The following is a 26,899-nucleotide window of genomic DNA, read 5'->3' on the forward strand; positions in this document are numbered from 1 at the left end:
TTAACTACCTACTTAATTGAAACTTTGTTCTACGCCCTCGCCCCTGGACAGTGTGCAAGTTTCAAAAAATCTATGTAGCTAGATTATGTCAATATTTGATTGACAGTAGTAGGTACCTATTGTCAACAATTTGTATTTTATATATTTATACACACTAATTTTTATACTTTAATATTTTATTTTATTTGAAAATAATAATCTCGAAAAATCTCGAAAATGTTTGAAGACGAAGACGAAGATGCTTTTGAAAGTTTATATGAAAATGGCCACTGGATTTGGAACGAAGAAGTAGAAAAATTACAATTTATAAGGTTGTTTCAAGTCTATAATAGGATTTTATTTCACTTTAAGAACTCTAATTCCCTAGAATAATTCTAAAAATAATAATAAACTCTTAATATTTTGTAGCGATTTGCCAGTTATGATAGAAGATGACTACGAATTACCATCAACTGCTTTAACCAATGTAGAGTTTAAAGATGATGTTGATTTATTAGAGCAGGTACGTTAACAGGTAATTATTATCGACATCGATAATAAATACGCCTATATAATATTGAAGTAATTCAACTATATAACATTTACAGCAACGATTTCGAAAATACCTGCAAAGAAAAACCGAAGATGATGACGTTGTAACGCTTCAAGTACTGTTTATTTAAGTGATATATATATAATGTACAAAATTATTAATCTCTATTAATTATTAAGCTCTAATCGCATTCGTTCGTTTGAAAGGACTTGAAAGATGTCGTGTTGTTCACCGCGCCAACATCGATACTGTCTCCTGCGTTGATAAACTTGTTACACTTGTCTACCACCGAACGTTTCCTGCGGGCTTTAATATTGTACGTTCAATACTTCTTACAGGTAACATAACGTATTATTATTTTATGTAAATGTTTACCTTTTTATTTTTAAAATTCATAACATATTAAATAGTAGTTACACAGGCGATCACATGTCAATTTTGTTAACTAACTTTACTAGATCTCAGATGAAATGAGCCATCGCACCCTAGAATTAGAAACGAAAATCCGGACCCAGAATAGTGATAAAATCGAATTGAAATACCAAGAAGATCTGGAAGATTTACGACTTCTTGTCGCTAAAGAATATTGCATCATTATTTTAGGTAGACGCAAATTTTATATTCCGGAAGTTATCGCAATGACTAAAAATTTGTAGTTCAACACATTTTTCAGGAAAGGACGCGCTAGCACCATATCATCATATGGGTGTGGATAAAAGACAATCATTATCAAAAAAGGACTCTATTCTATATGAAACTCTCTTACGAATATCGATTCAAATTGTATGGATAGCACTCGGTAGAAAGTGCTATAATTATATAGGTATAAATTATACTATCAATCATTTGGATTTACATTATTTAACTATAATAAAATAATAAATCATAATAGTAAATTTTAGAGCTGGAAATCAACCGAATTCTAAAAACAGAGATATTTAATACAGCTGAGCACAAACTGAAAACAAATTACTTTAATAACATAATTCCAAGAGAACGACGCGTGCTTCTTGGACACTGTTTGAATCAAGGACAAAAATTAAACACTACATCGCCATTAATTAATGAAGTATTTTGCAATCGTCAGATGGACTTTCGTCACTTGGGACTTGGTGTTGTAAAATATTCAGGGTACATAATTCATCACAATTCACATGGGTGTCTGATTTTAATAAGTCATAATTACTTAAATGGTCTGACGTCGCTCGCCGTGTCAGTGGAATTTAATCGAGTTTCACTGTTCTGATTGAAAGTGGGACTGCATTTGCATGGAAGCCTTTATAAATGGACAGTTTTTGATCATTCATCTTTTCGTGCCTGCGCCATTTTCCATTATAATGTACCACTGGATTCTTTTTAAAAGATTTATATTTACAGATTAAGTCAACGACTTATAATCTTGGAATTATTCTTATGTGCACCAGAGACGAAATTCAAGAAATTAGATCTCTCTCTAGGTATACTAGGCATTCTTCGTTCACGCTTTGATATAATGTTACATGAAATAAAAGCTGCTCCAACTAATGCAAGCTCATCTTTAAGTACTTCCAGAAGCACTGCACATAGGTGAGACTCCCAAATATAACCAGGTCTAATCGTCTCATATTAAATATTTATCTTATTGCTTTTATTATATATTTTAGGGCATCTCGAAGCTCTAGAAAAAGTACTGTATCAGCTGCCCCAGAAAAACTTATTCCAGATCTATACATTCCTGAGAAAACGGAAACTCAGTAAGTAATGAAAAGATAAATCAATGGCAACAGAAGAAAGTTCATATCTTTTCATCCTATCTTAGGCCTCTTAAATATCTTTTTATTAATCACTTGAACAATATCTATCACTGCTCATACATATTAAAAAGAACAATAATCATAACATAAACAAAAGCTTTTCATTATAAAATGTATTTTCAAACTCAAACAACTGATGCCGATTATATTCAACATACTGAAACTATTACGCGATGAATTACTTTGACGCACACAATATGGAAACACCGACAGTAATTTTCTCTCTACATGCATAAGCTTGGAAAGCGTTTGCGAATGGTTTGCGGTGCCTTCATTCATTTCCATCCTAATAGTCTTTAAACGTATTTAGTGTAGATGATTCCTAATGAAAGCACCTCTATAGGTAATTACGTTACTCATCATAGATGAGTAGAGTAATGTGAGTGTCCTAATTTCGTAAGCATTATACTTACCTTATCTTTAATCCAATTCGGTTTTTTTATTACTTATATACTTACCGGTTACGTATCTATATACATTTGATGTTAAGATGTTTGTATAAAATAACAACTTGTAACAGAAGATATAATTTTAATTATCTATCTATTGACAGGCAATATATTTATGACTCGTTTCCTGCACAAGGAAAAGCTCAACTTGTATGCAGCAATAAACAGCGGTTGAAGTGGTTAAAATATATCGCTAGTCGAAAGAAAAATAAACTGGCTTCAAAAAATATTGCACAGAACAAGTACAAATAAAGCTTTTATGAGTATTGTTTTCTTTTATTATTTAAATCATTAATTATAGTAAACGCTCATTAATTTCTTTAAAAAAAACCCACTGAAATTAGAAACAATTCATCGACTAGTTTTATGTCCTCTTTTTAAATATACCTACCAATACAGATAGGTACTAAGTAGGCATAGAGATCAAATACATTTATTGCACGCCTCATAAGCGAAGCGTTGAGGTGGGTACTACTGTCACTTCGCGCAAAACATCTGATTTTTCAAACTTAAAATGTCTTTATGTATCCATACATTGCACTTGTAAGATAATACGTACACACACATATTAAGAAAAAACACTATTTTTAACGTTCATGATATTTTTGATGTCATTTTTGTTATTTAAACTAGTTAAAAAACAGTTTAAAAAAGTTCTGTCTTGGACGTCCGTGTGTCTGTATGTGCGGATCCTTTTTCTTGTTAACACGATAGCGACCGAAATACTTTACTAATTGAGTCTTTTTTTTTCTCTTACGCTTGAGTATGCTCAGGAATAGAACCCTTTCATTTTTCAGGGTCTGATTCGATGTGGTTTAATTGTTATTAAATAAACAAAAATAATAATTAATAAATATTTATCAAAAAAAAATTATGAGGCGTGCACTTTTGGATTTTCCAAATTTTTTTTTTATCGTCTAAACCATTCTTATAATAACAAACGTAAGGTTGTTAATTTGTTATTTACATTTCCATTTATATGTCTTCATTTATCCTCAATCACTGGTGTGCTTTTAGTCAAGTCGTAAGAAAGTTGGCGTGTTACATGGTTTCGATAACAACACTCACGTCTTATTAACTAACCACTTATCATGTCAAACTACTGCCGAGTCGGTACTTAAACGTTAGCATTTAAAAGGCAATGATTTCATAGAAACACGAGTAGGTAAGTATGATATAATATGTATTTGTGAAAGCAGACACGTACTTGTAGTAGAAATGTCTCATTATTTCAGCTACATATTGAAAATATTCTTCCTGTATGAATAGTATTTTAAAAGCTACTGCAGGAACTAATTATTATTAGGTATCTGCGATTGCAGTTAGCGACAGCGATAAAGCGTCGATTTCGATGTCGATAGTAGAATGAAGAAATCGCTTTTAAGCGATAAGGTCACCTTTTGTACTTCGCATCCATACAAATATATATTATACTGTACATTGTAATATTAAATGGTGTGGTACAATAAATGATTAAATAATAATAATAATAGAATTCAATTCAATTTGTAGTATCTATTTCAACCCTTAGATACTTTTTATAGTTTAACTAGCCAAGCACTGCATTTAATCATTCCTATTTTGTAACAATAACATTTTTATTATGTTCCAGTTGGTTGGGAGTTGGTACTTGTTATGTGAAAAGCATCATCTTTTAATCGGCGTACCTAATATAAAACAGGCGAGACAGAAAATAAAACCATTTTTTTTTTTCAGAATAAGCACAAAATATAATTACCTATTCATTAATATTGATGTAAAGATATCATATATTAACGGCATACATTTCACTATACATATCAAAATAAGCATCAATGCCTCAAAAAAAAAACAACAAAAACCAGACCAAAAAAAATTATAGATAGTAATAGTTCCAAAATTAAAAAGGCTCTCGCCAAGCCTTTGGCAAATGAATGGCAGCAAACTTTAGAATACTAATTAGTATTGTTATAGTATATATCAGTTGTTTCAATATTAAAGTATTGTTTCACGAAACAATATGCCACTAAATTAGGTTCGTAACCATTAGTAGGTACCTAGCAGAGTCGTGATGGAGGTTCGATTAGTTCGAGGTTTTATTAATATAATAGTACCTACAAATGAGATAAGTAGGCACAATACAAAGTACATTTCATTAATGACTCAAAAATCATTCAACGACCATGAGGATGCAATAACTTCATAAGTCTATTTTGCCAGCGCCGTCGTTGCGTCTCACTGCATGGCCTTATGTCCTCTGGATCATCAGGAAAAGATGATGGGAATGATATTCTGAAAAAAAAAACTGGTATCTATAGTTGATCACCAACTTTTACCTATTTAGGTACCTATGCCTATATATGTTTTGATAATGTTTACAGCGCTATAATTTTACAATACGATAGAAAACGAATAAAAGGTTTATAGACTGATTGTAATCAAACATAAATTTTACACAATTATAAAAATCGATGTCCATTAAACTTCTCATTGATAATTAATTGATATTCAGCAATTTCAAATAATTTGTGTATTCACATTTGTTATACTTACATTCGAGACTCCTTTCGAGGCAGTACAATATCAGGGTACACTTTCTGGGTTGCGATTTGACTTTTTCTACTTACACTGGACTTTGAGGCATAACTTGCTGATGACCTAAAATTATATAAGATTATAATTATTATTGGTAAAAAGATAAATGAACAAAAGATTTGATCGATCTTTCTTTTGTTAAATTTAGATAGGTACCTCATATGTAACAGTCTATATTTTTGTGTAGCTATATCAAATTGAGTAGAATGATAATCATATCATTATAATATCACTTAAATTAACTTAATTTATTTTAAATCTTTTATTGAAAGGTTGGCTCAAAAAAATCCTTGTAACATACCTACCTACCTACGACAAATGGTGTAAAGCAATTAGTTCAGCGAACGCCATACCAATATATCATATTTATGTAGAAAAGCATCTTACAACACAGCTCAAGACTTCATCATAAAATTTCAATTTGCACAATATACTTGGCAATCTACACAATTTATGGTACTACTTCGTTCATATAAATAAAAATATATAACGTACATCATATTAAAAGGGAGGAAAAGCTTTGAATTTAAGCAGCAGTTTTCATGTAGGATTTATGAACTCTATTATGTATCTAACGGTAACTTCTCTAATATGCTATAAATGCTTTAAGTTTAAACGAAGTGATATCACGCCAGTATATTCCAGTTATGGATTTTATCGAATTAACCTTTCCCATGTAGGTACTTAATACACTCAACTAGGCTAATTGCAGGGCTCTTAATTCTTATTGGAATTTAAAGGCGAACAAAGTGGTACCTATACCTAAGTATATTTTTATATCTTACTAACACAGAAGCTTTCGATTTTCCAATTTCGGTAGATGTGGGCAACGGCTTTAACATTGTATCGAAAGCTGATCGATGCATCCCAATAATACCAAGAACAATTCCAAGTTCTACAAGGCGTTCTTCGGGACCCGCTACAGCCTCCTTCATGTACATAATTCGAGGCGAAATTCTACATAATTAATCACAGTGTTAATAATAGGACTAATAGGAATGTACATGGTAGCTAATTTATTTATTCAATTAGAGCCTTTCACACAAATGATTATATCATATTTTAAATCATGTGCTGTTTTACAAAATGTTTTAACTTCCCCAAACAGAAGAACATATTTATAATCCATTTGTTTATATTTAAAAGGTTAATGTTTGTTTTGTCGCATTATTTGCATCTAATTTGTACACAAACAAAATACTTACTTACATAAGTACCAAAATAATTTACTAAAAATTTTTTTCTTTTATCCTCCTTCACTGTTTCTTCTATGCACATTCATCAGTTAAACAGTTACAGATTGCTCCTCTAATCCATCTACCTATACTTACCATACTATACCATGTCTGCTTTCATGATTACAACCTTCATATCCTAATAATCATGTGATCTTACTGGTGGCATTTAATGACGCCAGCTCCCATGAGACGATAGTCGATCTCTCGGTGGCAAAACACTTCATTCATTAGCGGTGATCGGGTATTGAGCTTCTTGTCGTGGCGCAGACATCGTCCTAGTAGAACTGCACGCTCTTCCTTTGTCATTTTATTTATATAGCCAGTATTCAAATTGTGTTCCACCGCGTTGAATATTTCAGACTTAAACAAACGGTTGACCTCCAATTCTAGACCATAAATCATTAATTTTAACAATTATTCATATAAAATTACCGTGTTCATATTGTGTATTCAACAAACGAAACCTTTTAAAATTCGCCCGAACGAAATAATTGTTTCACCTGCCTCTAACTATCAAACTTTAAGGGGTACCTACACTTCAGAGTTCAGTCGTTTAAACTTTTTTATTCTGCATCAATATGTGAGTACCTACCAACCTATCTGGCTCAGCTTAATGTTTTATAATCTAAACAAAGTGTTTTAAGCTTTCAATAAACATTTATAAACATAGATAACAAACTAACAAAATACCTAGGTAGGTAATGTCTCACTCAAAGCACATATAATATATTTGACCACAGTCCACACGTGATGATCAAACAAATAAAACGTACTTCTTGATTTATAACAAGACAGTAAGCAAGATAAAGTAATCGATCATTTATATACCTATCTGATTGAAGGCCTTGCGACCGAGGGCCAACCACACGACTTGAACGCACATACGCAACAAAGTTTCGAAAAGTCGTGCATCTTTGTCTGATAAGGATCGACGTTTCTTCTGAGGCCCCATATGATGGAATTTTTTCGTGTCTCCGCCACCTTACAAGCAATATAAATATAGATGTTGTGTAAAATTTGAATTCAAGATATTTATGTTTATATTAATAAAAGCACTGACTAAATTCAATTCAAAATATAATTAGATAATATGATTATACAATAACAAACAAACCAATCAACATTGTGCTATATTCTTTTGCCACCAGTAACCTCAAATCAGATAAATTGTCACGAAACTCGCTCTCTAGAACTTCACACTGCGGAGTACGTACTTTTGTTTCTAATTCAATTATTCGATTTGCCATTTCGTCTGCAATCTTGAAATAAAGGCAACGTTTAATGGGCTTCTAAGACGATTACACGATTCAAGTAATATACGTTGATATTTTTACTTTTTAGACAACTTGGTGAGCTCGTCTCTTAGCTTTCATTAAATGATTTTTTAGATCTTAGAATAGTGTATATATATGTTACCTCATAACTCATAAGTAGAGAATTTTATATTTTACTCGCCTGCAAATAATACTGACAACACAGAACAAGCGCTCTAATGAAACGTTCCGTTGTAGGCAGGTGCAACATATTTATTAGCATGGGGCTTAGAATATTTACTGGAGCAGTAAATAATGCAATATCTTTAACGTCCTGTACAGAAAAAAAATATCAATAAATTAAGAGTTTCGTATTTACTACAAATGGAGAAGTTAATCTATCAACCTAGTTTGTTTACTAAGAAAGCTTTATTTATTAAGAATGTTAAATGAAACTTTGTAGAGGTAACTTACCTGGACCGTAATAATGTCCGGCTGCCCTGGTTTAAGTTTTCTCTGGTAACGCCTTCTGAATCGAATCTAATAGAGATAAGTGGGTGGTGATATTAATATTAAGGACTTAAAAAAAATCATGTATGGAACGACCGACTCATACCAATAGTATACCTACATTTGTTACATAACTGGTTTAAAGTAATAATAATCATAAAATCAATAATAATATCTAGCAGCCTAAGGTAATTTAGCTATAAATTGTTCACATTTACAGCATACTATATATACCTGTTCAATTAAGTCTACATCGTCTCTGAATTCGACGGTACCTGTCGGCGCTTTAATGGGTATATGTATTGCTTCAACTGGCTTTGGCGGGAGATCGCTGAAATAGTTTAATATTGTTGAAATTCGATAACAAGTAAACGATTTCAAGTTTACAGATCAAGCTTTAAGCGCGTCACACACGGTGAAGATACTATAATATTTATCTTAAGATACTGTAATATTTTATATTACAGTATCTTAAGGTATCTGGTATCAGCGTTCTGACCATTTTTCTTTTTGTCATTGCGTACTAAGACCCCTGTAGAACCGCCATCCTGTTACAAATGACCCGAAATTTTGTGAGTCATTTGTAACAGGATGGCGGTTCTACAGGGGTCTTAGTACGCAAGGACAAAAAGAAAAATGATGGTCAGAACGCTGATACCGGATACCTTAAGATACTGTAATATAAAATATTACAGTATCTTAAGATAAAATATTATAGTATCTTCACCGTGTGTGACGCGCTTTACTGAGCGATGCGAATCAAACAACTTTGATAAAACTTTAGTTAAAAATACACTACAGCTACCTACGACTTGAATAGGTACCTACCTCAGTCTTTTGGGAATATCGGTATTAAAGCATATTAAGCAATTGTTTAATATCAGATATACCTTACAAAAACTAAGGCCTCTGTAGCTTCATCCCACACCCAATGACCATCTTCATATAATCCACCGAAACCGCCTTCATCTTCATCATCAGCCATTACCTATTTCTTTGAAAGCACGAAGAGAATATGGTGATGTATTTATTGTGACAACTAGTCTAAGATACGCTCCAAATTCCCCCGTTTATAGGATAAAGCAAAAGACTTGCAAAAGGCTTAAAAATAAACGTCAATACGTTTACGGTATATTTATTTAAATACGATTATGACTTTAGTGACAGAGTTGACTTGAAAACATTCCAATAGTTGCAGTGGTTAGGTACAAAGGCAAGAAATCTTTGTTTATAATAAGTAGGTTTCCAATTTTCATTTTAATCCAAAAATCCATCTATAAAAATGTTTTACGACAAATCTTTAGATAATAAAAAATATATTCACCTAATTTAAAAAGACTAGTTATACCACTGATATACACATATTTTGATGCGGTTTTTGCACGGTTTTTGCTATGTGTAACTACTGTAAAAAAATAAGAACGTCGAAATTCAAAGTCAGATAAAATAAAACCTATTCATAAAATCATATAACACGAAGCCTCTACCGCCTCAATACATCAAGGAACAATCGTATAAAGCAGCCTAACCCATAGCCTAACCAACGACGTTATAACCTAAAGCCTAACCTCATCCTATAACCTATCTCCCTTCTTATCTCCTATTAAAAATATAAATAAGCAACGTAGACTTATTTACTTAAAAATATCTCCTACTTATCATAACTAGCAAATTTATGATTCCATTCATTTTATTCCTTCCGCACAAAGTTCAAACAAACTCCTATTTTCTTAAAAATATCGTAATGCAATTCATAGCTAGCAATAACTTGTGATTCGAATTTTCATCGCCATGTTTGTAACTTTGGCAAAATTTACGGCGTCACAGTAAGTTGCGACGACACTGCATATAAATTTATGTTAATATATCCGTGCAGCTAACTCGAAACCGTTAAAATCCTAAAGAATATAATATACAAATCTAAGATACAAAGCACTAACTTTTTCTTATTTCTTACCTAATGATAACCTTTGTACTTACTCAATGTATGTCACACGGTTTTCTAAATTCACATCCGCAACAAAGTGTTTAGATACAGCGGCGGGAGCGCTTAGAATTAAATCCCTAATATACGGCAGTGATTTGTGTAGGTGAAACAGAACATTAACTGAAATAGGATTATACCGCAAAGGGACAAGTGTGTCAGGTGTGTTAATTCATTGAATTCGAATACACAGTCGATTGCACATAAGGCCACGAAAGGCGCCGAAGCGCTTTGATCATGTTCGTTCTACCATGCCATTAAATAGGTCTTTACTTAGCGCATCGTTCTGGCAAATTTTCTTTTGGTACTTAGGCAATTCATAAATTCAATATTGGGACCATGAAAATCATGTTAATATTAAATTATGTACTTATACGAACGGAGAACACTACATCTGCGGAATTGTATGGCTCTATGCATCTCACTATTATCACTGCAGGGAATCCCCAACTTTTGTAATTTTGTATGTGCGAGTAAATCATTAAGTATGTAAGTAGTTACTACTTAAATAATTAAATGCGCTTATGAAAAATATTTGTGAGATATTCGTTTCTTTGTGCGAGTATTGATGATGTTTTCAGCTGTTATGTTCCATATATCTCTACTTTTGGTTACCCGATACTGTTAACTTTGCTATCTGCGATTGAGACGAAAATATATTATATTAATATTATCAAATTGTTAGAGAAATTTTCTCTTTCTCGTCATACCTCCTTTGAATCTATATAATTATTTATCTATATAATTTAATAAAAAATAAGTTCAGCCATTCATGAGCAGCTATTCTTAGGTTAGGCATACCTAACCTCTAAGCTCATGAGCGGCTGAATGGATTGAAATAGTTTGTTTTGTTGGGTATTTTGTCTTCTGGAATAGGATGGAAGTACTTATAATCAACTATTTGTTCTATTACTGATGGAAAGACATTAGCCATATTTAGTTTTTTTTTATGTTAGAGCGAGAAATCTACCAGGTGTTTCGCCATCAAACAATCACCACCGCCTTAAAACATCCACAGAAGTAAAGCCTCTGCAAATGCATTGCCGGCTTTTAAGAGGTATATGGAAAAGAATAGACGATAGGAAAAGAAGAACGGACCAGGGCTTTTTTAAATAAAACATATAAAAACAGTATTTCTAAAACGATTTAATTATTTCACTTATTTATACTACTCGTTTAAACATAACAATTCAAATACCTAATGACATTTTTAGAATTGGGTAGAAGCAGTTACTATTATTATTTCGTTTTCTGGTGATACTCTAATGTTCTTGGAGTAAGTAATGTAGAAACTCTACTAAGATTAAAGGTTAGAAAATAATAATAATATGATAACCAAAAATAAAATACACCAATAGAACAATACACTGAGGTCATCAACAATGGCAGAAATGGTAAAGTCTTATTAAAACCTAAAAAGGAATGTAACATATTTTCATAAATATACAATAAAATTAATCCAAACAAGTAGAATATTTCCATCCAATTCAACAGAGGTAGAATGAAAAATGCACGCTTTTTGTTCTTTTTACATTTTGGATCTTCATATAAACTCGGAATGTTAACAAAACCCATAGCACAATGAGTTAATAAGAGAAATAATTTTATTGATGCTAGATTTTTGGGATACAGCAGAGGGAAAAGTGAATAATGTCCAACTGTTGATAACAGCAAATAATATTTTCCGTCATCTTCACCCAAAACGGAAAGGAAACTGAAAATATACATAAATAAAAATCAATAAATGGCATTAATAATTTGCAAACTCACATACTTTTCTATACTTGTAATATCTATTGCAAAAAAATACCATAAATTCTGTAACTGGCAATTGTCATTAATTACCTATTTTTTATTTCAAAATTACACTTACCTCAATGGAATTAAAATCATCAGAATTGCTTTCTCATGGACATGCCATCCAAACATAAATGAGCATGTGGCACATATAACAATACACCTAAAATATATAAAGTATTTTACACAGGCAAAATGTGATGCAATTTCATATTCTTTTAAAATTAAGATATTCTTTCAAAAGGACATTGATATCCAGATTTCTATAATATTGTGCTTAATCTCACCGTTATATTATAATTTCAATAATTCATTAATTCAAACTGTTCTTTAGTAGATTAATAGAAATGAAATGAAAATATAAAAAAAATAATAGTTAAAAATAATGCACTATTATTACCTTATAAAGCTCATGCTTCTATATCTTCTGTCAGCTCCAAGATGCCACAATTTAATAAGAGCTGGTAGCATTGACAAAATGGTCAAAACAAATGTAATGTTTGGTCTTATAGATGGCAATACTGAATGGTCAAACTCCTGTACAAGTCCACCAGTCATTGATGCAACATTGTTGGATGTTGGTAAACCAAACCTTTTATCTGCAAGAGTATACACACTTTTCACAATTTGAAAACTTGTAAATAAGGCTATGAAGATACATATTTTATTTTAGAATAGTCTTTTTCAAATTTTTATAAAATAGCAGATAAAATGATTATACTTCGGAAATTCACTCTGATGTTTCTGATACAAATGAAAAAGAATTATATTATACTATATTATTTTATTCAAACCTAATAAATGATTAAATAAATTCAAACTCACATAAAACATGAAGGACTTTATCTCCAAAATTGTATAAAGCCCAAAAGTTTGGAGCCCAATAGGCATGGCAAAGTCCTCTTTTGAATGGAAACAACCTTGAAAATAACTATAGAGTAAATTAATAAAAAATAATTTGATACAGTTCAAATAAGAGCAAACTAGAACTATAATAATATACCTGTGGTAGTTGATGTATGAAAGGTCCAAAAGATAAAGCAAATACTGAAATAACTATAAATGCCAGTTTGCTCAAATTAACAAATGAAAATGAATACCATGGCGTGTGGACTCCATCATTGGAAGAAACTGTAAAACAGTACGACCTCAATAGAAAAACAACATACACTGGCGCAATGTATATAAAAATATGCTTAAAATTTATTAAAATTGCAAACCATAATGCCGCTTGGATAAAATTTCCCTGAAAAAATAAAAAAAATATGGCATTCAATACAATAGCAATCATAATTACTTTATCAAAACAGCTAGTTAGACTTACTTTTATCATATGTGCTATAGAGAAAAGCAAAAATCCATATAAAAATCCGTTATATTGAAAGTGAATATGATCAACCATTAATAAACCAGGATTAGATACCAGCAGTATAAAAACAAGAAGTTTCCCATTGTCCAGTAAGTCTGAACACCTGTAAGTTTATTTAAACTGTAATATTAATACTTATTAAGTTCAAATTAATGATGGAGTGCATATGAGAGATACAAACTTTTTTACACTATAAACATAAATAAAATCCAGTGCAATCACTGAAAATCGCTGAAACATCACTGTTACATCAGAAGCATAATTTAGGTTCTCTATTTTGACCATTTCTGGATCAAGCTGTTTAGCTATTAATGATAAACCATACTCCATCCAAGCAAAAAAAGGAGGATAGTCTAGGGTCCATTCTGAAGTAGACTCAAAATACCATTGATCAATAGATTTGTTATGGGTAATAGCCAACCAGTTTCTATGAACTTCAAAATCTGTTGAACGGCTAGAAAACAAAGAATTTATAATTTATACAGATTTGCAAAATCATTATTTTATATTTATTAAAGTAAAAGCTTACTAGAGCGGCATGAACAAAAATTTAACCGCGGTTACAATTATAGTAACTTGTGTTATCATTTTTAATAATCACTACGTTCCCAATTGTATATTAAAAACGGGGTAATACAAAATTGTTAATAAAACATTCATTCGTTTTCATTAAAATAATAAATTTTATTGTTCACAAAAGTAAATACACAACCCGCACCCGGCACCATGTTTTTTTGACATTGCGTGACATTGCCATTACGATTTGGCAATTTGGTTGGGCATTAACAACAGAACAACTAGAAGCTTGACAGCTCGGCTTGACAGTGATGACCTCTGCAATTATCTCCGAGGTGATGACATTTAGATTTTTCTCTATGCCAGTCACAGATTTGCAAACCCACCCCGTTTTCCAATTACAGCACTAGAGCGCATTATGCGGCATAATGCTTAACGTTGAATGTTCCAACTACAGCAACGCTTCGCACAATCGAGCACTAGAAAAAGTAATGCGCGTGAATTGATGCGTGCAATCGATTTATCGTTAGTAATTATTAATTGTTGGAAAATTTTCTAAAGCTTTCGTTTCATTGTAGTTTTTTCGAAATAATCAAAGTTAATTCAAATTGTGTTAAAAAAATAAATATAAGTATGGATGAAGGTACAAACATTGAAAAAAATGTTTATGAAAAAATCAAAATCCAAATTACTTAAAATAATCGTAAATATTTTTCAACCAATTATTATGTATACCACTTTATTTACACATTATGTGGTTATTGCTAATTCTATGAATATTTTTTTTTTCAACAATGAACTAGCGCAACCTGCTGGTGCGTTTCACGTTCCAATTAAGCATCAGCATAATTCGGCATTGTGCGGCACTGAGTCGCATTATGCTCTGTAATTGGAAAACGGGGCCAGTGTCAACGACATTTCCCACATTTATCGGTATTTTTCTATATAAGTATTATAAATTTTGTGATCCAAATTAATAAATTTTGTGTGAGTACATGATAAAATATTTTAGAAAGCGAAATGATCAGAAATAACAATATCTATGAACCTGGCAAAAAGTCTTCGCTCATATTATATAGCCATAGAACAGTAAGGGCGTATTCAGAAAGAAAGCTTGAAACTTATAAGCGCTTATCGGCACTTGTCAACGCTGGTTCGTTCTACACAAAGGAAGCAGGTTGAAGCAGACCAAAACAAATTTTATATGGCAGCGCCCAGCGCTGACCCGCGCTTGTTGAAGCTTGTCGGAACTTGTCGGCGCCGATCAGCGCTTATCGGCGCATGTTCATATATTTTCCTGTGCGGGTTACCAGCGCTGATAAGCGCCGATAAGCGCTTATAAGTTTCAAGCTTTCTTTCTGAATACGCCCTTACATTTGTTTTACTATTCTGCTCGTAGCCATAGTCGAAGAAAAAAAAGTAATGGATTTTGGCAGATGACTGATGACAGTGACTGTCAATGATATTTTAGACGTCTGCGATCTGACGTTTGTATTTTGACGTCGTCAAAGGAACAAAAATATATTTTGTTTACATTAAAAACATTTACTTTATCGAATACCCTTGATTTTAAATGTTGAGCCCATGTTTTGAAATCGAAAAAATATGCTCTGGAAGCCATAGCAAAATTTGGGATACTATTCATGAACATTGAGATTTTGAAGAATCAACACTAAGCACTGCAGATCATGGCTATTCTTCATAGAGCGCTATTTACATGGTTCATATTTTTAGTATTTCTCATACTACTTTGTCTACGTCTCGAATCAAGAACACACTGGAATTGGTTCATTGTTTTTATTCCTATGTGGGTGTATGATAGCATTCTATTGATATATGTTATATTCCACATGGTTTCCCACTGCAGAAACGGACTAGAAAGGTTTCGCGGGACTATAAACAAGAATGTGTGGTATATTGCTGCTATAGGACTGAAAATGGCAGCTCAAATTATAATTTGTATTAAATTAGAATACACTAAAGTAAACCTCCCTATTTATGTTGTTATGACTCCAATTTGGATGTTACTGCCAGTTTTGTGTGTGGAAGTTTTTATGCACCTAATAAAAAATTCGAGCAGAAGTAGATATTGAATATTTGTCTAGTTATACGATAAAATGCATTTTATTATAAATGACCATGTGACTTTGAGATAAATTTAAACTTGGCACTCATCCATTGACATCAGTGATGTGTTTGCACAGTAATGACAAAATTTTGGTTGTACAGTGATATAACATAACCCCATAAGTGACTTAACTTTATATAATGCCATCAATAATGAGTAATATACCCGACGTAAAATCAACAATAGTGAAGGAAGTGCCTATGGGATCAACTGCGGTTTTGAACTGTATCAGTAATGACTTTAATCACAATTTCATGTTTTGGCTTTTTGACAAAAACAAAGTTATTGGTCCAGGAAACTTGTATGATGAAAGGAAATACAAGTATGAAGTTTTATCCGGAAGACTCCATATTGATGTAAGCTTATTATTCCAATGATATTTTAATTTTGAACTATAATTTTCTAATTGTAATTAAAATTATATAAGGCCAGAATGTATACCAGAAGTTTCTTTGAACATATTATACTATGCATACTTTAAAATTAAAATAGCACTGTTTTAATAAAACAATATAAGTACTGATTATTTCAATATAATTTATTATATGGAATAAAAATATTTTAGTAACCTTTTTGTTGCTACAATATTCAGGCGATATCCATATCTTTTTTATTAAATATGAATGAATTTCTATTCCTCTCTTTTAGAATGTATCCCCAACAGAATCTGGCTATTACAAATGTGTTTCAAAGAACCTTGATGGATCAGGGATAGCTGTTGGTGAAGTGGAGATGATAGTTAAGGGATCAGTATTCACTGCAGCAGATGCTGTGAAGCTGGTTGCCATTGTTCTATCTATCCTTGTGATCATCGCTTGTGCTGTGATTTACTTCAGGCTTAGGAAACAGTGGAAAAAGTATGACGGGAGAACTGTTGTTCCAGGTAATACTTTGTTAGTTATGATATGTCCATACATTCCAACAAAGATTAAGATACTTAATATTAATAACTATTCAAATTATAATGTCTGTTGGCTTGGTTGGTAGTGACCCTGCCTTCCAAGCCAGAGGTGGTGGATTTGATTCCCACCCAGGGCAAATATTTTAGTAATGAAAATGTTTGCTCTGTGTCTGGGTGTTAATTATCTATATAGGTATTTATTTCAAACTAGCTGTTGCCCGCGACTTCGTCCGCGATTAGGTCGTTTTTCGTCATTCGTCGTTTAAAAAAAATACGTGACACTTTATTTTTGAATGTTCTTAATTATTGTCTCTTATAAAATTTAACTACTTACATTAAAATTGAACACTCTGATAAGAAAATCTTAAAACCTGAAGAAAACATGAATGAATGTGATTTAAATTCTACATTACTTAGTATCAAAATATAATAATCTAAATTAAATGTAGATTAACAGTTTGAGCACACCATTATAGAATATGTACTTAAGTATTAAATTACGTTAGTTAACATAGTAACTTTACTAAAAACACGATGACTTTCTTTCGCGCTCGGTACCACAAACTAAGCATGTTTGTGGTAAGTGGCCCGCGTGACGCGTCACTTCCACCCCCCGCGAGTTCCCCTCCGTTGCTATGCGAAAATACATTCGTTGCTCTATTTTAGGAAAAATTTGTTATACTGTGGCCTGGGCGTTATAACACGTCCAGGGAGTTCCTGAGTGCCGATATCACCATCTTGAGGAAAAGCTTCTAATGTCGATTTAAAACTGCATACATACGAATTAACCTGTTCTAAAATTGTGAAATGAGTTCAGTTTTAAATTTGAGAAATATTGATTTCTTGTATTCCACTATTCGTTGTAGTCGAATACAAAATATAGGTATTTAAACAAACTTAGGTTGGCCTACAGGCAAAAGGGATCCCATCAAATGGTAAACTTGACCTTGTATCTTAAAAGTAAGCATGAACGGACCTTCTGATAATTATTGAGCACCCTTTACAGAAGATGATCTGTAATCAATTGTGAGGTTATAAGCAAACCCACTTTTATATTTGTCAGACCACACCACCGAATTCGTAGATTGTTTACCTCAAGTCATTAAGACTATGACGAAATCTGTCTGCAGTAAGACGGCCCTCTCGCTATTCGTCCGTTTCCAGAGACCGAATAGTTTCAATTCTTAATCTTTCATTAAACAAACTTATTAATCGTTCTTGTCTCATATAATTGTAATATTCGCGTCCCTACTCTAGTCATTGCTTATACTCATGTTCATCTTCAAGAGATCGAATAATATTATGATGCACCCTATCATTTGTCAAACGGTCTTCATATTGAGTAAAGTTTCAGATTCTCGAGATAAAATATGACTGTCGTGATCAGTAGTGAGACGTAATTCCCTCTCAGTGAGGGTTTCGGTCTCACGGGATAGTACAATATGCCGTTTGCGATCAGCTGTGAGACGTCATACCCTCTCAGTGAAGGTTTCGGTCTCACGGGATAGTAGGCGAGACCGGGTTTGGTTGTCTCACGGGTTGGTTGTCACAGCGGTCTTAACACAAAACTGAACTATCGAATAAGTCTGTTGAACAGCGTGGCAAGAGCGATACAGTGACAACGCTGTCCCCACTTCGCGTCAGACCGCCCCTATCTGCCGTGAGGGCCTCACACGTGTTTATTGTTTTCGCACAGATTTTTTATGATATGAGGACCGAATATGCTCCTCATAACATCACTTTTTGTGAACGAAACGACAGCGCGGTTTAATTTAATGCCAACACCATTAGAAAAAAGGTTATTAATTGTGAAAAAATATCATTATTTACACTATTAACACTCTTTTAACATAAAATATAAGTTTGTGAGTGTGTAAAAATAAATCCAGCTAATTACACATCAAACTTATGTTTATAATTAGGTATACGACATGAAAATATATTAATTACCAAGCAATAATAATACACATAAGCAGGGGTGGCTCAGTGGTGAGACCTCGGACTTCGAATCGATAAGTCCGGGGTTTCCAGGCGAGCGCGCAGGAAATAAATTGATTTTTCAATTTATCTGCGCATGTTGTAACATCACCACTGCTCGAACGGTGAAGGAAAACATCGTGAGGAAATCGACATGTCGAAGAATTAAAAAGTTCGATGACATGTGTCATCCGCCAACATGCACTTGGCCAGCGTGGTGGATTATGGCCTGTACCCTCATAGGAGGCCCGTGTCCCAGCAGTGTGAACGTATATGGGCTGATGATGATGAATAATACAGATAAATACTGAACATAAGTAGGTATAATAGATATTAAGTAGTTTAGTTAAAATATACTTTGACTGTTAGTCAAAGTTTATTTTTACTAACAACATGTAAATGAAGAAGAAATAATAATTACCAACGAACTAACCTTTTCTATAATACTTAACACGGCACATTTTTCAAATTATCTTGCTCAACCCTGCTCAAAAATTTGAGGGTTTTGTTGGAACTTTAATATGTCAAAACTATGATATATCTAAACTACGATACAACTTGCTTGCGGAAATGCTCATTACAATTGTGAATCTAAAGAATAACTAACAACATACTATTCAATTTTATTGAGCTGATGAATATCTTTTGCCTGGAAGAAATCACCGTCGCCTAATAAATATACTGTGTTTTCTTATAAAACCGTTACATAATTTATTTTATCTACTTAAATAATGAAAATGATATTATATTTATAAAATATAAAACATATTATGTAAAATGATTAAAAATAAATAAATGAAACAACTACGATTCAAAGAAAACATCTTTTTCAGTGTTAAAATGCTCTTAGCAATCCTGGATGATGAACTGTATCATGTACTCTGATCCCAGTACGGTCGGTACCTCGATAGCCATAACGATAAATATTATAATCAGATAACCGCAAAGTCAAAATAAAAACATTACTTGTACAGTTGGGAGTGCAAAATTTACGTTTCATTTGGAATAACATTTTTTTCGGTACTAAAACGTAGTCGTTTGATATGTGGTTGGCTGCCCCTCGTCTCCTTCCTGAAAAATATTCTCCAAAATTTCCCGAGATACTTCCAATGATTGAACCATTGGACGTTGGACATTAACTTCAGTCAAAAATTGACGAAGCGGATGATTACTAATTTCCACTTAATCCTCGCTGCTACTATCTTTACCATCAAATCATCAATTTTCAAGTGGTGTTGTAAAAATATCAGCAGAAATCGTCTTCCAAAGGCGATATAATTTTATGAGCATTGAATCTGTAAATAACAAAATCAAAAGTTAACTGTAAATCTATAAAAAAAGCTACTTACAAATAAAATTTTATCAAAAACTACTGTTCCCAATGCACCTCAAAATAATAAAAGAATTCATCATTTTATTATTTCATTCTAAAAGTGTAATATAATACCTACCAACAAAAAACATGAATTGCTATCATTATAAAAAATAAATACCTATAAGTAACAACTTACTTTTTGTGGGAACGCATGATGGTGAAAATTCACAAAACACGAAGATTGCATTTGATATTTTTGGTTTTATGGCATTCAATTGCTTTATAAATATCACTACATAGTATAAAAAAAAGTCGCTTTCTCTGTCCCTATGTCCCTTTGTATGCTTAAATCTTTAAAACTTCGCAACGGATTTTGATGCGGTTTTTTTAATAGATAGACTGATTCAAGAGGAAGGTTTTAGTATATAATTTATTAGGTTTTAGACAAAGCGGACGAACCCGCGGGCGGTAAGCTAGTAAATTTATAAAATACGAAGATTTTTAAAATTGTAACTAATGAACGCAATCAATATTAGATTAACTGTAGATAATGGTGTCTAGTTTTACTTAAAATAATAAACATCTACCCTCACTTTAAAAAAATGTAGTATATTTATTATTTACATGAAATATACCTTATAGGGAAGGGAAGATATGGGCTAAAGAGTTAAATAAATAACATAATTATATTAAAATTATTAATTTCCAACTGTGTATTCAGTAGTGTTAACATCTAAATTGATTTGATTTTTACGAAATCTCATAGATGGCGCTGTTACAAAATTAACATTATACAACTTACATTCTTTAAACTATGTTTCTCTTCCCAAGTTACTTAAATGGCATAATTTTTATAGTGTCAATCTAGATATTGTCAAACAACATTTATATATGCGTCATTTGATTATTAATTTCCAATAGTTAACGTGTGTTTGATTTTTCTAACACTTCATAGATGGCGCTGTTTCAAATTTGTCTTTATACTGCTAAGATTCATTTAACTGTTTCTCTGCCCAAATTACGTAAATGACATAGTTTTTATTTTGTAAAGCTAGATAATAGCATGGCTTACTCGAAACCAACATTTAAACATGAGTCTTTAGATTGTACGCTGTCGTAGTACACGGAATATGTAAGAAAAATAAAGGCTCACAGCTCCTCCCCTGAAGGTGATATCATGATAATATGTTTAAACTATCCTCACCCGACCTCTAAGGAATATTCATGCAAAATTTGAAGTAAATCTATGCAGTACTTTTCGAGATTAGCTCGGTCAAACATACAGACAAACAGACAAACAGACAAACAGACAAACAGACAAAAATTCTAAAAACTATATTTTTGGCTTCTATATCGATTATAGATCATGGATTATGTATTCTTTTAAAAAAATATTCAATGTACAGTTTTGACTTTCCTACGATTTTATTATATGTATAGATTAAATATATGTATGTTTATCAGCCATTTGATTTCCATAACAGTGAAAACTTAGTACAGGATCAGATTGTGCTGTGTGTGATAAATGTCCTGAAATATTTATATCTATACTAATATTATAAAGAGGAAAGGTTTGTAATTATGTATGTATGGTTTTAACGCATAAACTACTGGACCGATTTTGATGAAATTTGGCACAGACAATCTTTAGACCCTAAGGAAGAACATAGGCTTTCTTTTATTGCGAAATATGTACCACGGGCGAAGCCGGGGCGGACCGCTAGTATTTAATATTTATAATGTTTTCTTTTCAGTTGATGATGAAGATGAGGAAGGTGATGAAATATACAACCGCACAACAACTTCTATAACAGAACCTGTACCTGGCCCTAGTAGGAACCCATCTTCAGAGCATTTGATATATGGTATAGACAATCAAGGCCTGGACACTGATTTTAATTCTGTGTTTGAAAACATACAAATAAAATCTCCACAGGCTAGCTTGATATAATTTATTAATACATTGTAGACTATAGTACATTTGATGAAACTTAAGTGACATACTTAAAGAATATAATATCATTATTTAAGTATATCACTTAATTAATAAAATAAATTTTTATTTTGTATTAGTCACGATATAAATATGCCATAAGGTGAAAAGTGTACATTCTAAAGTAGGTCTCAGTAATTTATAGCAACCAATATTGTTGTATTGACACAATAAATAGCTTTGTATTATATAGTGTAATTTCGATGAATTATTTTTTTAATTTCTTTCTTGTTATTGGACAAAAGTAGGTATAAATCATAACATGTAGATATTGTGAATAATTTACTAAGATAAAATATATTTCTTTTTTTGGTGTATTCTCTTTTTATTTACATTAAAATGAGATATTTCCTGCAGTCGCATTACTAGTACTTGCAATAGTTTCACTGTTATTTGTTAAATTTGATTGTGGAGTTGTGTCCAATGTATCATCATCTTCATCCTCACCGTTTATTTCCATTTCAAAAACTCTAACTCTCCTTTGTATATTCGAAAGCACAACTGCAACCTTTCGCGCCCCTGACACTGCTATTTTAGTACCATTCAATTTTTCTAAAACTTTAAATACACTGGGATCTAATAATGGAGAAAGATCTATTTTTTCCATGTCTTCATTGAAAATGATATTCCTACATTTCATATTAAACTCTTGTGAATTCTCTAAAGCAATTTTTAGAGGCAGTTGTACAAATATAGTGCTGTCTTCCATGTATGGATGTTTCAATAGTAAAGACAGATATTCAGGTGAATAGAATTGTATGTCTAATATTTCTAAATTTTCATCTGATGTAGGTTTGTTGTCCTTAAGTAAACTTGGGGAAAAGAAATATTCACATGTTGTAGCTGAGCACAACCTTTCCTTGACACTTACAGACATAAAATAAAGTCCCTGCTGTGGTATTTTTGTATTGACTATGGCCATCATGAATCTTTGCTGCTTGGGATCGAATATTTGGGAAATTCTTACATTTTCATTTACATTCAAATCTTCGTCACCATCATAGCATTTTATATTATACAAAACAGAAAAGTTCTTTGCTATATCTTTATGATGAATATCAAAAACCTCCTCAACTTCACGGTTTAAGTGTTTCTGTTGTTGTACCAGTGAAAATTTCTTAAATTCAGATGTTAAATAAATTGTATCATCATCTTTCAAAAGGCATGAGTTTTCTTTAAGAATTTTATGCCAAGGATTGTCCTCATCATCTGGTAAAATCGTTAATTCGTTATCTTGTAAATATTGACCCAATCTTTCTAAATTAAATTTCATAGGCTTTTCTTCAGTTTCCTCTTCATTTTCCACTTGTACATTGTCAAAATTGTATAAGAAATCAGCAATATGTGTTAACTCCTGCTGAGTTATTTTTACTATTTCACTAGGTGTGTGCTCATCCAATAATCGAACTATTGCCACAAATAACCAACGGAAGAAAGCTTTGTAATTTCGCATTGACACATCTATCACTTGCTGCAATTCTAGACATTTGTTTAAAAATGCAAAGCTTGCTCTTATTGCAGATGTCACCTTAGCTTCATCAAGACCTAATACCTGAAAAATAAAATTAAATAAGAACAATTACAATTTTATTATGCATACCCATTCTAAATTCTATTTCAAATTGTATAGTGAAAAGTGTGGGTGAAATCTGGTACGTCTGTAATCAATGAAGTTGATATGAAGTTGATACCTTATATCGATCTGGTATTTTAGCAAGGCCTCTCAGTTCAGACAAGTGATATACAAGATTTTGTCCAACAATATTCAATTGCTTCAAAACCAATTTCTGTATAGTTGAATAACTTAATTCAACTGAGCTACCAAATTTCTTCAGACCTTTTGCTGTAAGCTCTCTTAACAAAAACACTTCCAATTCATCAGAAGGTACACCTGTAAGCAAAATTGAATAGTAAAAACAGAGGTATTGAAATACAATATAATACACTCATGAATAAAACATACAAATAAATTTATGGTAAAGAGGAATAGCTAAAGAAAAATGAAAATTATAGAAATGCAACAACAGTAGGTACCTAACATCAGTAGCTCCAATAAATCTGCAGAAACACCACCCTCTGGCACAGTTGATGCATAATATGCCATTTTTGTATCCATTTCTAATAAAATATGTTCCCATGCTTCATTAATGGCCTTCATAGTTTTATCAAGATGTGAAATCATTTGTACTATATGTACATGTTTATTGGCCACAATAGAAAGTTCTTCAGAGTAAGCAGATAAAACACTTGTATTTGTAACAGAGACAATTATTCTGTTTGTGTTTCTTTCAACATACAGCACCTGCATCACACTAAAATCATCTGACATTTGTATGTCTAGAATTTCATAATCTCCATATTCATCTTTAGTAAATTGAGACATATGAACACTTCTATAGGGATATCTACCAAACACACTCATAAAGATATTTCCAGTACCATATGCAATCATCAACAAATTGAGCTGGTTAAATTGGTCTAAATGATCTCCACAACCTTTTTCTTTTTCATCAGTATTTCCACTTTTATATGGAAAACCTATAGTTGCTGGTGGCGTTTGTAAGAATATAGAGCAATCATCCTGTAAATTATTAAGATAATAAATTATAAAGAGCACAATAAGAAAATTATGTTCATAAAAAAAATTGAAAATTTTATTTACATATAAATTATATTCTGTTGCACTTTCCAAAGTACCAGCTTTAACAGCCCACCGAATACAGGGAATTCCATAATTTTTATACTCTGACTCTTCTACAACTTCTTGAACAAAGTCATATTTATCAATAATTGCTCTATCCTCTATATCCACAATATAAACACTTCCATTATTGTAACCAATTGCTATAGCCTGGAAAAATATAGTAATAATTTTAGTTAGGTGCTTCACTGAACTTAGCCATCTAAATTCAATTCTTACTGAATTCAGTCAATAGTTATTGATCACATTCAGCGAGCTAGCATCTTAAATTCAGAAGAAAGGATGGTTTCTTACTGGTTGAATCATTTAGGAGTCAAATAAGAATCCCATCGAGGAGGCTTGTAATGTAATTGCATATATATGTAGATACTTAAAACTGAACCAACATGTTGCAGGCATATTTTTTTTTCAGCAAGAGGTGGGAGAATAAAGTATTAACTTTAAATTGTGATATGATTTACCAGATATGCTATATCATACAATCTTGAATCAATTTATAGATAATTTCAGAAGTCTGCTGGTTCTAAAAAATCCAGGGGTACATTATCTGATTTAGTATCTAAATAATTTTGGACAGTGTGATCACATCTACTTATTTCTTAAGTCACTTCTGAATTTATAATAACTGCTTAAGTTTAATACTTGAAATATAATCTAATACATACTTTACCATCTGGTCTCCAAGCCATTGAATCCACAAGAACTTCTTCCGATGGTGGAGGTAAACACCAAACTTTTTGCCAATGAAGTCTGTGAACTTGTACTTCTCCTATAATCATACAATAGTTCATTTATATGAATTAAACACATTTCTAACTCATCAACTTGGGATTTAAATACAAAATTTAGATGAATCACTTAGTGTTAACAAAACATAAATTTATAATGAAAAGTACTTATAGAAAATGCAATAAATTATAAAGATTTATTCACCTTTGTTATTGCTGAGAGCCAGTAAATCAAGCCGATGACTCCAAATCATAATTTCTACTTGATTGGCAACATGCCTCTCTTCCACTTTTCTCATACCACAATGATACATTTTGCTTTTCTTTTTAATATTTCGTAATATACAATGTTATAAGTTCTGCAGCCCGTTTTAAATTGAAGTGAATAACGATATTCCGTACTCAATGCAATTTTACTACATTACACTACAAGAAACTGTATCGATATTAGCTCGTAAGCGTAAGCTTTTGGCGTAAGCGCACCGTATTTATTGCTGATATTATTTCACAATTCTCTAGAATTAACAATTATTTATATACGATAGGTACTACCTCAGGGTACTACCGTATTACTTTACTCTATGGGTACCTCCCTAGAGTATATTTGTTCTGTGATGGGTACTACCGATAAACAATATAGAAGCCAAAACAATCAGTGTGACCATAATATTATGCTAGGCGTCCACTAGGCGGATCGGGCCGGGCCGCATCGCAACGCAAAAATACGCCGGCCTATGTTTTGTATGAAACATCGTCCATTAGCGACGGATCGGGCCGGGGCGGGCCGCAACGCATTGGCGGATATCGCTTCGCAGGCGGATTTCTGCCGGCGGTGCTCTGCGGCCCGGCCGCGGCCCGCGGCGCGGCGCTCTGAAAAGGGTTAGCAAAGGCTAAAAATTAATCAAAGCCACGTGTGTAATCACAACAAGCGATCGTGATTACACATGAATATTTTAGTCGCGAGTAGGTACCGCCAGAACGCTTTAATGTGATATTTTTTTGCGTTGAGTTTGCGGTAAATTCGAAGCGGAATTTTTTTTCGCAGAGTAATAAATGTTCAGCTGCTGAACACTTATAAAATTATAAGCTTTTTTAATTTTCTAGCTTATGAGATGACCCTTCCTATTTTAATAGGCAACAT

At 32.3% G+C, this 26,899-nt stretch overlaps 6 protein-coding genes across 6 annotated transcripts; 3 read left to right on the top strand and 3 right to left on the bottom strand.

Annotated features, from left to right (window-relative positions):
- The first annotated feature begins 216 nt into the window (after window positions 1-216).
- On the top strand, window positions 217-3,026 carry LOC149482279 (uncharacterized). Its single transcript, XM_089704082.1, has 10 exons — window positions 217-311; window positions 409-502; window positions 588-647; window positions 739-870; window positions 991-1,135; window positions 1,206-1,355; window positions 1,435-1,663; window positions 1,910-2,098; window positions 2,176-2,265; window positions 2,879-3,026. The coding sequence occupies exons 1-10, from the start codon at window positions 217-219 to the stop codon at window positions 3,024-3,026; spliced, it is 1,332 nt and encodes a 443-aa protein (XP_089560208.1).
- A 1,618-nt stretch (window positions 3,027-4,644) lies between these two features.
- LOC149482280 (protein phosphatase 1 regulatory subunit 36-like) lies at window positions 4,645-9,334 on the bottom strand. The gene is made up of 10 exons (XM_089704259.1): window positions 9,240-9,334; window positions 8,584-8,680; window positions 8,314-8,379; window positions 8,042-8,173; window positions 7,701-7,845; window positions 7,415-7,567; window positions 6,744-6,972; window positions 6,138-6,305; window positions 5,307-5,411; window positions 4,645-5,045 (listed from the first exon to the last, which is right to left on the bottom strand). The coding sequence occupies exons 1-10, from the start codon at window positions 9,332-9,334 to the stop codon at window positions 4,928-4,930; spliced, it is 1,308 nt and encodes a 435-aa protein (XP_089560385.1). The 3' UTR covers window positions 4,645-4,927.
- Window positions 9,335-11,461: 2,127 nt separating this feature from the next.
- On the bottom strand, window positions 11,462-14,259 carry xit (ALG6/ALG8 family glucosyltransferase xit). The gene is made up of 8 exons (XM_089704201.1): window positions 14,029-14,259; window positions 13,681-13,953; window positions 13,455-13,602; window positions 13,134-13,376; window positions 12,956-13,061; window positions 12,531-12,729; window positions 12,207-12,293; window positions 11,462-12,047 (listed from the first exon to the last, which is right to left on the bottom strand). Exons 1-8 carry the CDS (start codon window positions 14,085-14,087, stop codon window positions 11,573-11,575), a joined length of 1,590 nt encoding a protein of 529 aa, XP_089560327.1. The 5' UTR covers window positions 14,088-14,259; the 3' UTR covers window positions 11,462-11,572.
- A 1,224-nt stretch (window positions 14,260-15,483) lies between these two features.
- LOC149482282 (transmembrane protein 60) lies at window positions 15,484-16,108 on the top strand. The gene has a single exon (XM_089704436.1). It carries the CDS (start codon window positions 15,704-15,706, stop codon window positions 16,106-16,108), a length of 405 nt encoding a protein of 134 aa, XP_089560562.1. The 5' UTR covers window positions 15,484-15,703.
- A 174-nt stretch (window positions 16,109-16,282) lies between these two features.
- On the top strand, window positions 16,283-22,519 carry LOC149482283 (uncharacterized). Its single transcript, XM_089704435.1, has 3 exons — window positions 16,283-16,499; window positions 16,792-17,026; window positions 22,091-22,519. The coding sequence occupies exons 1-3, from the start codon at window positions 16,284-16,286 to the stop codon at window positions 22,285-22,287; spliced, it is 648 nt and encodes a 215-aa protein (XP_089560561.1). The 5' UTR covers window position 16,283; the 3' UTR covers window positions 22,288-22,519.
- A 79-nt stretch (window positions 22,520-22,598) lies between these two features.
- On the bottom strand, window positions 22,599-26,502 carry APC4 (anaphase-promoting complex subunit 4). The gene is made up of 7 exons (XM_089704434.1): window positions 26,384-26,502; window positions 25,964-26,310; window positions 25,696-25,799; window positions 24,992-25,180; window positions 24,364-24,910; window positions 24,021-24,220; window positions 22,599-23,881 (listed from the first exon to the last, which is right to left on the bottom strand). The coding sequence occupies exons 2-7, from the start codon at window positions 26,070-26,072 to the stop codon at window positions 22,664-22,666; spliced, it is 2,367 nt and encodes a 788-aa protein (XP_089560560.1). The 5' UTR covers window positions 26,073-26,310; window positions 26,384-26,502; the 3' UTR covers window positions 22,599-22,663.
- Window positions 26,503-26,899: the final 397 nt, after the last annotated feature.

The sequence above is a fragment of the Colias philodice genome, chromosome 15 (assembly GCF_061535455.1).
Source record: "Colias philodice isolate Cphi_HAF_F1 chromosome 15, ilColPhil1 Martin Lab GWU primary, whole genome shotgun sequence".
Classification (NCBI taxonomy): domain Eukaryota; kingdom Metazoa; phylum Arthropoda; class Insecta; order Lepidoptera; family Pieridae; genus Colias; species Colias philodice.

Bases quoted from the DNA above. Each gene is read 5' to 3' on its own strand.
- LOC149482279 (XM_089704082.1), top strand. From the start codon at position 217: ATGTTTGAAGACGAAGACGAAGATGCTTTTGAAAGTTTATATGAAAAT. The intron at 312-408 runs GTTGTTTCAAGT...AATATTTTGTAG, and splicing joins GAAAAATTACAATTTATAAG to CGATTTGCCAGTTATGATAG. The intron at 871-990 runs GTAACATAACGT...TAACTTTACTAG, and splicing joins ACGTTCAATACTTCTTACAG to ATCTCAGATGAAATGAGCCA.
- LOC149482280 (XM_089704259.1), bottom strand. From the start codon at position 9,334: ATGGCTGATGATGAAGATGAAGGCGGTTTCGGTGGATTATATGAAGAT. The intron at 8,380-8,583 runs GTATATATAGTA...TATCTCTATTAG, and splicing joins ATGTAGACTTAATTGAACAG to ATTCGATTCAGAAGGCGTTA. The intron at 5,046-5,306 runs GTAAGTATAACA...TTTTTTTTTCAG, and splicing joins CCTCGAAAGGAGTCTCGAAT to AATATCATTCCCATCATCTT.
- xit (XM_089704201.1), bottom strand. From the start codon at position 14,087: ATGATAACACAAGTTACTATAATTGTAACCGCGGTTAAATTTTTGTTC. The intron at 13,377-13,454 runs GTAAGTCTAACT...TTATTTTTTCAG, and splicing joins CTATAGCACATATGATAAAA to GGAAATTTTATCCAAGCGGC. The intron at 12,048-12,206 runs GTAAGTGTAATT...GTATATTTTCAG, and splicing joins ATGATTTTAATTCCATTGAG to TTTCCTTTCCGTTTTGGGTG.
- LOC149482282 (XM_089704436.1), top strand. From the start codon at position 15,704: ATGGCTATTCTTCATAGAGCGCTATTTACATGGTTCATATTTTTAGTA.
- LOC149482283 (XM_089704435.1), top strand. From the start codon at position 16,284: ATGCCATCAATAATGAGTAATATACCCGACGTAAAATCAACAATAGTG. The intron at 16,500-16,791 runs GTAAGCTTATTA...CCTCTCTTTTAG, and splicing joins CCGGAAGACTCCATATTGAT to AATGTATCCCCAACAGAATC. The intron at 17,027-22,090 runs GTAATACTTTGT...TTTTCTTTTCAG, and splicing joins CGGGAGAACTGTTGTTCCAG to TTGATGATGAAGATGAGGAA.
- APC4 (XM_089704434.1), bottom strand. From the start codon at position 26,072: ATGTATCATTGTGGTATGAGAAAAGTGGAAGAGAGGCATGTTGCCAAT. The intron at 25,800-25,963 runs GTGAATAAATCT...GTATGATTATAG, and splicing joins GGCTCTCAGCAATAACAAAG to GAGAAGTACAAGTTCACAGA. The intron at 25,181-25,695 runs GTATGTATTAGA...ATATTTTTCCAG, and splicing joins CTTGGAGACCAGATGGTAAA to GCTATAGCAATTGGTTACAA.